The following is a 12,124-nucleotide window of genomic DNA, read 5'->3' on the forward strand; positions in this document are numbered from 1 at the left end:
CGCCTCCGCACCCTCACAGGGAAGAACTTCTGCCTAAGATCTCACCTAAATCTCCCCTCTGTCACTTTAAAGCCATGCCCCCTTGTCCTATCACTACATGCTCTTAGAAGTTCCTTTTCAGATTTCTTGTAGGCCCCCTTTAGGGATTAGAAGACTGTTAGAAGGTTTCCCCTGAGCCTTCTCTTCTCCACCTACAGAAGTCCTCTACCATGGCCACTAGAATCCCTGTCACCACTGCACGCATGACCCCTCTTCTTTGCAAGTGTTCCAACTTTCTTCTTACATACAAAGGGTAAGAGGGATGGTGATGACTTAACGCATTGGATCTCTCAGCATTTTTAGAATCAGTCTTCTCAAATACTTCACTAAAAAAGCCAGACCACAGATTATGTTATAAAACCTGCAAAATGTTACGAGACGTTTGGAACAGCTTCCCTTTTCACAGTGTGGGAGAACTGCATTTGATATATCCTACCTTTATTTGTTAGAGAATCCTTATCCTCTTTGGTTGTGAACCAGGCTTGACTAACAGCTGACACTTCTTCATTGCCCATTGGGGAGATTTCATCCAGCTGCTCATTCTGAAGAATCTTGAAAAGACCAACGTGAAATCACGCAGTAAGATCTCCAGTTCTATCACTCTGCATTTAGCACGGTGGCATGACTTGAAGGCAAATGAAACCAGCACACCTCGTTACCCTGCTGACTGCTCAGAAAGCGCCACTTTAGATATGGCATGAGAAATACATTCGCCTCTCTTAAAACATCTGAGTAAGATTTAGCATCTTAATATACAGATGTTGTGAGAATTAATGTGGTGACATTATTCATCCTGTTTAATGCACAGTGAATAGGAAGAGTCCCACTGGCTTTGGTGGAAAGAGGACTACGCCTAGCACCTCCAATCTAGAACTTTTAGACATGGTATATCCACGGTGAGAACTGTACGCACTGCTGACAAGACAAAGCATATTAGGCTTAATTTATAATCAAAGACTGACAGAAATAACATATAAACTTGTCTTCTATGCAAATCGCAGAGCATATAATTATCAGTGGAGGGTTACATCTATTACTTTTTACTGTATTGCTTTTTGTGCAGGAAGGCACACTGCAAATAACCGCTTTTGTACATAAAATGATTCAATCACATTTCTATGGAACAACACTTTACAGGCAAGATCCATGCTCAAATACATTAGTTTCATACAAAATGTTATTAATTTCATAAGCCCTTTCTGCTGTTTCCCTTTTGTTTCAATTTCAAATCAAACTGTACATCAAATAGGTCGATTCTGAAGTTTTACTGTACCTGAATCTGAGTAACAGTTCCTTCATTAATCTCATCTTCAGCTACCTCAGTAGTAGCAGTCATGGTCACCTCGAAGCTCTGATCATTTTCTGAAACTTCAGAATGGATAAGTCAGTTGCATACCTTACTCCTGTAACATTTTTATGCATGCTACAGATTTTATAAATTGCTACTTTTGCACTGAATTAGAGAGGCTTTATTCGATATTTATTTATTGACACAGTAAAATCATCAAAATTATTACCAACAGTTCCTCTTCATAAATTTAAATATGGGTTTTGAAACCTTTGGTTTTACACTACAACTAAGACCTACTGTGAAACATATAAATAAAAGGTGTTTGATTTGGTGCAAACATTTGGAACAGAATTAATTCTTCCTTTCCAGCCCTGTCTTTAGTGTTTTCCAATTACTAAAGGGCAATGTTCAAATCTTTCAGCTGCATTCTTTTTCCCCAATTTTCCTTCAACATGATAATGCCTTTACTTCTAAGGAGTTTCTACTAAGGTCCACCAAACAAACAGCCACTCTAGGTATTGTAAATCGGTATTTTAACTTGCTAGATCTGGTTTTGCCTCCCTTAGGGAGATTATACTCAACTATCTAATATTTAATCAACTTTCTTAATTCAGTACACAGCCTACCTTTTGTACAACAGTCTCTACCTTAAGAAGACCATATAACTTCATATTACAAACATGGTTTAGTGCAAGTGTCCCTGCCCATGGCAGGGGGGTTGGAACTAGATGATCTTCAGGTCCTTTCCAACCCTAACTATTCTATGATTCTATGATTCTATGGAAATACTAACTGTACTGTTTGATCATTAAAAAAAAATGATCACTTTTGTAGGAGGAGAACATCTAGTCTGTTGTTCATTCACTTATCCTTCAGCTCATTCAATGCACTGTGCCTGCAGGCCTCTATATGTAAGGCAGGCTTAGTTTACCAGTACTGTATAGATAATGATTGCTGCAAAATCATTCAAGGTTCTGAGAGGTAGAGACAATACTTATCTGTATTACTAAGATTTGAAAATAAAACATGCAAAATAGTCTAATGTGATCCAAAGAGTCCACTTTTAACCTTCAGTTAAAGAAACACATGCTACAGGAGTACATAAAGTTAAAAGACTTACTTGGAACTGCAACAACAGAAATGCATGGGGTGGAATCATCAAGGCTTTGATCATCCTCTGATAAGCAAAGCCTCTTGTGTGGAGGTTCAGTGCTGTCTTCAGAATCTACTTCATCAGCTTCTAACAACAAAAACACATGTAGGTTACTTTCTGTTAACAAAGTGCAGCTTTGGACAGAGTTCTGCTAACAAAGTGGACCAAACCGAAAGGTAGAAGCAAATGCAATAGGTTGGTTTGGTGCTTTACTACTGTCCAGAAACTTAGTGTAAGTTATAAGCAGCAACAGTTCACGTGCTTTCTTCAGCATGCATTTTCTGTGGGACTTTCATTGTAAATTCTGTCCACAGTCCATCACACACAAACCAGTCCCTTACATCTACAGAAATCTGGGTACATGCTGAGTTCTAAGAACCCACTTCCACTGAAGTAAGTCAGAACAGCTATATCCTTGCTGAGCACACACATACGTAATTCTGTGATTTACACCTAACTTGGTACTTTATCCTTCTTTAAACCAAAACAGAACTAACTGCAGCACAATAATCTTAATCCAAGTAGCTCACAGAATTTGGGGGCAGCTAAGTACAATGGTTGGATCAATGGAAAAAGAAGAAAAAATACTATGCAATACAATTCTATACCATTTTGAGGGCAATGAAGTATAAGGTTCCCTTCAGTGTCCTGAGTCAAAGTCACAGAGTTCACGGTTTCTACTGTCACTGTGTCAGACTCTTCTTCAACTGTGCTCATACTCAAACCTGAAAGAGCAATACACACATTACTTTTCTGCAGTCAGCCTCCCACTTTGACCATAACGCTACTTTCTTTATCTCAACCAACCAGCAGAAGCTCCCGCAGAGAGTGATAAAAGTCTGTCCTTTCACATGAAAAACTCCATGGTTTAAGACATTCACCTGCCTTTACTTTTCCTGCATACTTACACGCTGCACGGGGTAACATCAGACAGCTTCAGAGCTACTTTTCCAGCTAAAAATAGTACCCAAACTCCCTATTCAGGAGCATTTGCAGCCTATTTGTTTTAACGCAAACCTAGGCTATTACTTTTTCAGCATTTCTAAATTCTCCACATCTGATTCTTTTTGTCTCACTAATATTTGTTCCACTGCTCATTTTACTACTACATAATCTGAGAAATATTTTGTAATGTCATACTACCCACAGCTGCACTATTTACAGATTGCCAAGTTCCAAAGTTTTGTTCTCCTTCCGTGCATGTAACTAAATGTGAAGCCAGTATTTTTAATTTAGCATTGAAACAACACAAGCAACAGAAAAACTGGGTGCAAGCAATCACCAGGGTAAAAAAATACCTCAGAAAATAAGTTATCCAGGATAAGCAGCATACACTGAAGTCAGTGAACAAGGGCAATACAAAGTGCTTCTGATAATGTCATTTCCACTAAAAAAGCAATACAAAGAAACCCAAAGCTTGTAAGAATTTCAGTGTAAACTAAGCACTATTACTCATTTTGAGATAAAACTAAAGAACCCCCCCCCAAGAAGTTCTAATGCACCAAATACACAGAAATTAACATTTCCTGAAGGAGTGAAATGAAATCACATCTAAAACACCCAGAAGCTTTGCAATGATTTCACCAGGTTTGAGCACCTGGGTTCAGTGACTGTCCTTGGCAGAGACTTCCAAAAAGAGAATATGTTTCTCCTTGAAGTGCCAAGTCTCTTTAATGTGTTTTCTGTCTTTAATATGTCAACTGAAAAAAATTTCTTGCAACTTTTCTTGTGAAGCCAAAATAGTGTTATCAACAATTTTAACTTATGCTGTTCAAAAATCATTGAGTATAGCTAAAACAAATCACAGTTACATTACAAAGCTTCCTTGTACCAGGCCGGGATACCCATATACCCATACGTAAGAGGAATTTAAAACCTGGATTTTAAATCCCCTGTGTAATGTTAACAATATTGCTTCAGCAGGAAATGATTTAACTTTTAATCAGAAAATGTGTTCTTTGGTACTGAAGATTCCCAAGAGGAGTGTTTTCTTGGAAGGAAAAAACTACTGCCAGTCTTTCAATAAAATTACTTGTCACCTCTCAAGCTTGATGAAGGTTTGGCACATCTTTAAGCACATGTAGTGACTGATTCCTAGAATGAAGTGATGTTACCCTTCTGAACACGTCAAAAACTTCAGATGCCATTGACATTTTACAAATCTTTCACATCTACCATCAGCAACAGCTCCTTTGACACATGGAAGTGTAGGAGGCAAGAACTTCTACAGGATTCATCTGCTTCTGAGTTGTACAGGCCCTGTCCTACCCTTTACTAGAAGTGATGTTTGCTGCACGGCTATAGTACTGCCTTTGAGAACCAAGAAAGGCATCTTTAACTGTAAAATGTGAAGAAAGAAATCCAAAGTGTTATAGCTAAATTAGCAGACTGTAACTTCTTCAACTCAGTTCTGAGTTATTCGTTTAGTTTTTTGGAAGAGAACAAATCGGATCATTCTGGAGGGCTAAACGAAAAAGATTCTTTTTTCATGTTTGTATGTACTTTCTGAGTAACTTGTACTACTGGGAATGCTGTAGTAAAAATTCCCAAAGTTACCTGAAATGCCATGGAGGAGTTTTCTTTAATTTTACATGAACAGAGAGTGGTAACATTTATTTTTCTATAATAAGCTGAAAGCACCTATTTTCTTCTCGCCACTATAAAGACTTGAAAGAAACGAGATTTGCTTTTATAAAAGATGTTATGTCAATCATGTACTTCACCTAAACTGATCTAGAAGCAGTGGAAAGTATAGCTCTATCCAGAGCAGAAGATACAGAAGACCATTCCTTGTTTTTATTGAAAGAATGCTGAAAACTGAATACAGAGTCAGCAAAGCTGGGTTGTTCTTCCACCCGTTACTCAGGCCTTGCTGAGAAGCAAAGAATCTGTTCATTGGATTAGGCTCCCAAATCAAAACCACAGAGTAATTAGGGTTGTCTGTCTGCACTCTCTCCCTTGTTGGTTTGCCATGTCAGAAAAGGACACAGCATCAAAGGGGACGTGGCATTCCCATCACAGGTGGGGAAGAAGATACACCACAATCAGCAGCTGGCGTCAGCGCTTCCATACAATCACGGAAGGAAACCGACAATAGCTGAGGCACCACATCTAACGGCAGCACTGACACTCCTGATGGAGTTAGATGCCTACAGCTGTCAGCTTGAGCTCCCTGGTACTCCTTATAAAGCACAGAAACTGGGGACAGTACCTAGTTCAAGGGACTGTGACTTCCTGAGAAGCATTCCTCAATGAAATTCCTGGACTGAGCAGGGTTTTATAACTTTCTGCTAGTCTCCCAGGAACAGTATATCCCAACAGTAAGTGCAAGCTCTCCTGAAAAAAACAATGTTCTGTGCCAGATACTTGAGATTTAGCATATCTCAAGTTTTCTGAGTAAAGGTAATAATAATATAGGTAATATTATAGGTAATAATCATAACCAAGCCTTGATAAAGACTCAAGCCAATCCTTAGCCAAATCCTTGATTTGACTGGAAAACTTCCCACTATCCATTACTGGATATGGACTTGGAGCTCAACTGAAAACTGACTGCAAGGAACACAAGGAGTCAAGTCAAAGTCAAATGAGTATTTTCACCACTATTTTTTATTCATTAGACTACACAAATAGAAGAAACCCAAAGGAAATGAACATGCTCTTTCAAAATATACACCAGGACAGCTAACCCACGAATACATGAATTAGTAACTGAAAGATAAGAAACTGGAGTAACTGCAGTGGTTTTTCTTTGTGAATAGGAAAAAATCTCTGGAGCTCCTAAAGATAACTTCACCAAGCTGGCTTTTGAAAATGCATTGCTATTTAAAACAAAAAGCTTGCTTTCATTTTAAATGTGGGACCCAAGATCTTTAATCCTTGATCCAAATACATTCCTTATAGAGATACTGATCTACCACTAATATTTTATGTTCTGAAGGAGGGTGTTACCTTGGGAGAGAAGGGAGCGCTGCTGGATGCACATACGCCTAACAGTATGGAATGAGGTGAAGATAGCATCACCTTGAATTATTAAGATAGCACCTTAGAAATCAGTGTAAATTGAACAAGCTTTTTTTGCCTTGTTAGATATTTTGGGGGTCTATTTACCAAACCCAACATTTCTAAGAGGTGCATTGCAATTTTAAACAGGTTTCAACACACATCCAAACAGAAAGGAGAACGCTTTGCCTACAAGAATCATGTAATACAGAATTCCAATGTAAATTCTCCACTAAAGCCACATAACACAGCAGTTGTTATTTATTTGGGAAACATGCAGCAGACTTAGGCAGGAAAAAAAACCCCACAAAGCTGATTTTATACCAAGTTACAAAACATTTTAATGCAAAATTCCTGTAATGCTAAATCACCTTCATTAGGCAGATGGGTTCAATTATTCTGTGGGCTCTAAAAACTCTAAGAAACAGTGTTTTTACCCTTGCAGACAGAATTCTGTCATTATGCCTCATTATTAACTGAATGTTATGTCTAATATTCAATGGACTGTTGTAAATCTTACATGAAACTCTATTAAAGGCTGTGCTCTCTGCACTGGGCAAAAAGTAAAAGTGTATTCCACTAAATCCTGCAAGAAGCAGAAGTTGAAATGTATTAAGGGAAGTTTCCAGCTCTTGAAGCATTTAACTGGAACAATCACATAGAGAGCACTGGGATTTCAAGGCGTTCATTCCAAAGTAACACAGAGGAAACAAAGTAATTACAGGACCTCATATTTAAGCAAACCTGAATGTTTAGTGTGTTGCATATTGAGTCAATACTTCCAATACATAATCAGTTTTTACTGTTCAACTAGGGCCAATTCTCTTGTGCTGTCATTCAACAAAACCCCTTTTCTCCACACCGCTCAGATTTAAAATTCCACCACACAGAAACGATCTTTAACAGCTGCAATAAGAGACATAAGAGGGACCACAGTGATCAGGTGTCAAAGAGAAGGATGCAAAGACCCGAGCTGGAGACATGCAAAGATTTATTAAACTGTATCAGCATGAGATTACAGCTCTTCAGGAACAGTTACATTCTACCCATCAGTGGTATCAGTTTATTTATTCCATCACAGAAATGGAATATATGGGAGACAATGGACAAACTGTTTTCATTTGCACAGATCAGATTTTGGCAGAACTTGATGAGTTCCATCTTATCCATTGATATTTTAATAAAAAGCACTGAGCGTGCTTCAAATGTCACACAGGGAAGAAAAAAAAAAGGCAAAACCCCAAAGTTGTAGCTCTTTCAAAACACAGAAAGTTGCAAGTTTTCCTTTTCAGTTATAGAAAATTATCTCAGGCACCAAGTTATGACCATGGATAAATATCTTGATAAGTATTATAGGTACTAAAAAAAATATTCAACTTCTTCACCTTTACAAACAGGCAGAAATTTAGCATGCAAGAAAATATGAAAAGTTGATTGTTATCCTAAGATTAAAGCCAAAGCTCTGTTGCTTTCTGATGGACAGATGAGCACAGAATTAACGCTCATAAATTAGGGACTATTAGAATATGTTAAATACAATACAGACATGGAGGTTTTTGTCTCTTATAAGCCAGCTTCTAGAATTTTGAGTGGTTCAGGCAAAAATCAGTATTTTTTTAGGCATTCTATTTAAGGAGTTTTAATGTTCAACCTTTCTGGTAAGTCATAAAGCATCACCTAGAAAGTTTCCATAGGTGTCCAGAAAAACAAGCATGAAGTTGTTGTCATTATTATATTCACGCGGCTTGGTGGAAATGAGAATCTGAATCCCATCGCAAAGCCTACACCTCCTGGCTTTGCAAAGGGATTTTAACTATGCTGTCAAGAAGCCAACACACATCTGTGGCCAGAGCAGTGCTGGCAAAAGAAAACCCTTTTCTAGATTACTTCCAGCACATAACTTATAACGGCCAGGTGGGGCTGAACAATGGTGACTTTTGTGAGTAAATACATCCAACTACTACCTGTCAGCCGAAGAGGTAACTAGCAGAAGTGTAATACACTGCCCTGTGCCCTACCGAGAGTAGAGAGACCTCAAAAAAGAGTGAAAAAAAAGAGGGGGGAAAAAATAAAGGGGGAAAAAAAAAGCTTGTCTAACCGGAATCCTTTATTTTGGCAAAATAGAGCGTAACTCTAATGCAGAAACGCCTGGTAGCGCTTTTAGATGAAACCCCTGATCTTGGCAGAGTTAACACATTTCAGACTCGGCTTAAAAATAAAGCCCCAAGCAACCTGCCACCACAGCTCTCACTGGAAAGGAAAGATTATGAAACAAAACAGATAAAAGCCACAAGCTTCGGCTCTCCCAACCGCAGAGCCAGCGAGGGGAAATGGGGAGATTTAAACGCGTTCGTGCAGGCGGCCTTTTATTACAGACATGAAGGGGAAAGGAGTTTAAAGCAGAAATAGCAAAAATAAAAGTAACCAAACACCCGCATTTCGCTCTCCCCAGGCAGCCGAGGTTTGGTAATGTCTCGGTTTTCCTCTATCGCCGTCCAGCCGCCCCCTTCCACCTTTCCTCCCGCGCAGCGCTCCCAACGCCCGGCAGCGCCGCGGGAGGGCGGAGAACAACGGCCCCGAGGCCCAAGGGAGATGCCGGCGGGACGCAGCGGCGCGGCCGGCTCTGCCCCAGCCCCCGGCACTGCCCCCGGGGCGGGGCGGCGGCTCCGCGCCTCAGGGCCCGCCTCAGCCCCCCGCTGCCCCCCGGCCGCCAGCGCCGCCATTTGGTCCCGGGCCGGCGCCGCCGCCATTTTCCCGTCCTCTCGGCGGGCGGCGGTTGGTAGCCGAGGCCGCCACCAGCTCCGCTGCCAGCCCGGCCCGGCCCGGCTCGGCCCAGCCCGGCCGCGGCTGAGGCGCGGGGCCGGACATGGCCGCCGCCCCCTTCTCCCGGTGCCCCCATCCCGCCGCGCTCCGCCGCTGGCCGGTCGCTCCCGGCCCTGTCATCCCGCAGGCCCCCGCGCACTTACTTCCTGTTTTGGGTCCGGGCACTTGAGAAACCAGGATGGAGACTCCCAAGTACCAGGATGGAGGCGCCGAGCGGCAGCGAGCGGCGAGGGGGGGAGGCGGAGGCAGCGGCGGGGCACGGCGCAGGCAGCCTGCGAGCCCGCCGGAAGGGCCCGCCGCCCGCCCGCCCGGCGCTTCCGCCCCTGCCGCGGCGCCACAAAGCGCACGGCGCTGGGGCTCCGGCGGCGGCGGCGCCACAAAGCGCACAGCGCCTGACTGTCCTCGCTGCAGGGGAGGCGGGAGAGGTGACCCACTCCTCCCCACACGGGGTGGAGGGGAAGCCGCGCTTCCTCAGGGATCGGGTCGTGTTTCCCGCCTAATGACCTGAGGGAAAAACGAAACAAAAAAGGAAAAGGAATATTATAAAAAAAAGAAAGCCTTACTCGCAGCCTAGAAACCAACCGTGTCCTGGGCTGCATGAAAAGGAGCGTGACGAGCAGGTCATGGAGGTGATCCTGCCCCTCTGCTCTTGTGAGACCCCACTTGCAGCACTTTGTGCAGTTCTGGTGTCCTCAACATAAAAAGGACATGGAGCTGTTGGAGCAAGTCCAGAGGAGGCCACGAGGATGATCAGGGGCTGGAGCACCTCCCATATGGAGACAGGCTGAGAAAATTGGGGCTGTTCAGCCTGGAGAAGAGAAGCTGCGTGGAGACCTCGGAGCAGCCTTCCAGTGTCTGGAGGGGGCTACAAGGATTCTGGAGAGGGACTCTTCGTCAGGGGCTGTAGTGATAGGACAAGGGGTGATGGGTTTAAACTGACAAAGAGGAGATCTACATTAGACATTAGGCAGAAGCTCTTCCCTGTGGGGGTGCTGAGGCGCTGGCACAGAGTGACCAGAGAAGCTGTGGCTGCCCCATCCCTGGCAGTGTTCAAGGCCAGGTTGGACACAGGGGCTTGGAGCAACCTGCTCTACTGGAAGGTGTCCCTGCTCGTGGCAGGGGGTTGGAACTGGATGAGCTTTAAGGTCCCTTCCAACCCAAACCATTCAACGATAAAGCTGAGAATAAGCAAGCGTTTAGCAGTGTGCAGCTCTGGGTGCTTGCTGCTCATGGACTGGGTGCCTGCAGCCGTTGTGACCCGTGGCAAAAATGTGTTCCCTAATATGTTCTCTACTGAGCCGCCTCACAGGTAAGCCAGACAGATGAGGGCAAGACGGTGAGCAGAATCCCCTCCCTGTTATTTTATGTGTAAAAACTTAATTGTATTGTGCTTTAACCGCAGGGCCCCATTTCAGCTACTTCCCTTGTCTGGTGGACCTCCAGCCATGTCTTTCCACAGACCTTGAGAGTGTTAAAATGTGTCCCTGTCCCACTCTCAACAGCTTATCTGCAAACCTTCCTCGTGGGCTGGAGGGATCCTGAAGCCTCGGGAGAGGCTTGCAGAATCTGTTTGCCAGCAGGGTTGAGTTGTCCTAAACATCTGGTGCCTTTTATTACCTTAAAACACCCAAAACGCTTGCAGGGGGACTGGTCAGCACAACTGGGGAGCCCTGTGTGCTTCTGCAGCAGCAACTGGAGCGAGGCAAGGCAGGAAAGATGCTCCATCTAGTCTAGGATGTTGCAGATGGAGCTAGATGACCATGGTGGGGCAACTGCATCTGGCCTGTGAGGTTTCAGGTCACTGTGTTTGCCTCGAGCATGCTACAGCTTTGAGATACTGGGGTGAGCAGCATCCTGTCTGCCAGGGAGCTTCTGTGGAAGAGGGTGCAGCAAAGCTTGGTTTTGCTGTCTCTTACTCTAGATTAAAACATAGTCATAAAGATAAGGTGATTTGCACCTATGAAACAAAGGCGTGTAGCTGGGATGTGGAAATGGGCTAAGACTCAGAATTGTAATGGGAAGACAGGACAGGGTAGGGAGGAGATAACAGCACATAAAATTGTGGTGGTGGAAGAATGGAGATGAAATGCATGGCTGGGACAAGAAAGTAGCTGAGATAAGTAGCTGAAAGCAGGATTTATAGCATCTGATTTGGTCAAAGCACACTTAGATTGACTCGTGTCTGTGTACTTGGTCTTTCTGTCATCAAACCTTAGGGATCTCAAGTTCCACATCCAGTAGTTCGCTTCCAGGGAATAGTTTGTTTTAAGTGTCCTATGTCCTTAGGCACTGCTTGGCCAAAGCACAGGTACAGTTCGCTGTTGGACTCACCAGCCTATGATCTTTTGCAGCTCCTGGATTTTTTTCCCCAATATTTGCAGCAAATGAAGCACTGACCTTATATTTGCCTTCTTTGAAGTGCATCTCTGCTTCGTTTCTTTGTTTTGTTTTCAAGGTGGCTATGGGCTTGCTTTAAAAATAACAGGATATCACTTGGTTGAGCTGTACCAAAACACATCATCAGGAGGCTGAGCTCAGACTGTACAGAAAGTGATAATTTTGGCATTTAATATAAGTCCTTACCAAGTGAAAATTTCTAGAAAGACCTCATGTAATAAGCAGCAAACACAAAGAGGACTCCCTCTGTGCCATGCTTGTTCTCCCCATATGTTATCCCCTCAGATATGAGCATTTTTCATGCTGGGTATAAAGTCTTTCTGCTTATTCTCCTTTTATTTATCTGCATGTACCTTGAATAAAACAATATTTTAACTGCAAAATCTGTACTTACTTTTACATTGTGGTGGTATTTTGGT

General features: G+C 43.0%; 1 protein-coding gene across 2 annotated transcripts in view; it reads right to left on the reverse strand.

Annotated features, from left to right (window-relative positions):
* DMTF1 (cyclin D binding myb like transcription factor 1) overlaps nucleotides 1–9,612 on the reverse strand; it is a 30,231-nt gene extending 20,619 nt beyond the window's left edge. Inside the window, exons 1-5 of one of the 2 annotated variants that reach the window (XM_030479215.1) lie at nucleotides 9,452–9,612; nucleotides 3,092–3,208; nucleotides 2,451–2,570; nucleotides 1,313–1,407; nucleotides 476–590 (exon numbers count right to left, since the gene is read on the reverse strand). In XM_030479215.1, the coding sequence (XP_030335075.1) occupies nucleotides 476–590; nucleotides 1,313–1,407; nucleotides 2,451–2,570; nucleotides 3,092–3,200 (439 nt within the window). In that variant the 5' untranslated portion in view covers nucleotides 3,201–3,208; nucleotides 9,452–9,612. The remainder of the gene's footprint in view (nucleotides 1–475; nucleotides 591–1,312; nucleotides 1,408–2,450; nucleotides 2,571–3,091; nucleotides 3,209–9,451) is intronic. The other variant, XM_030479216.1, reaches the window with a different exon arrangement.
* Between the last annotated feature and the right edge of the window lie 2,512 nt (nucleotides 9,613–12,124).

The sequence above is a fragment of the Strigops habroptila genome, chromosome 3 (genome assembly GCF_004027225.2).
Source record: "Strigops habroptila isolate Jane chromosome 3, bStrHab1.2.pri, whole genome shotgun sequence".
In the NCBI taxonomy this organism is placed as follows: domain Eukaryota; kingdom Metazoa; phylum Chordata; class Aves; order Psittaciformes; family Psittacidae; genus Strigops; species Strigops habroptila.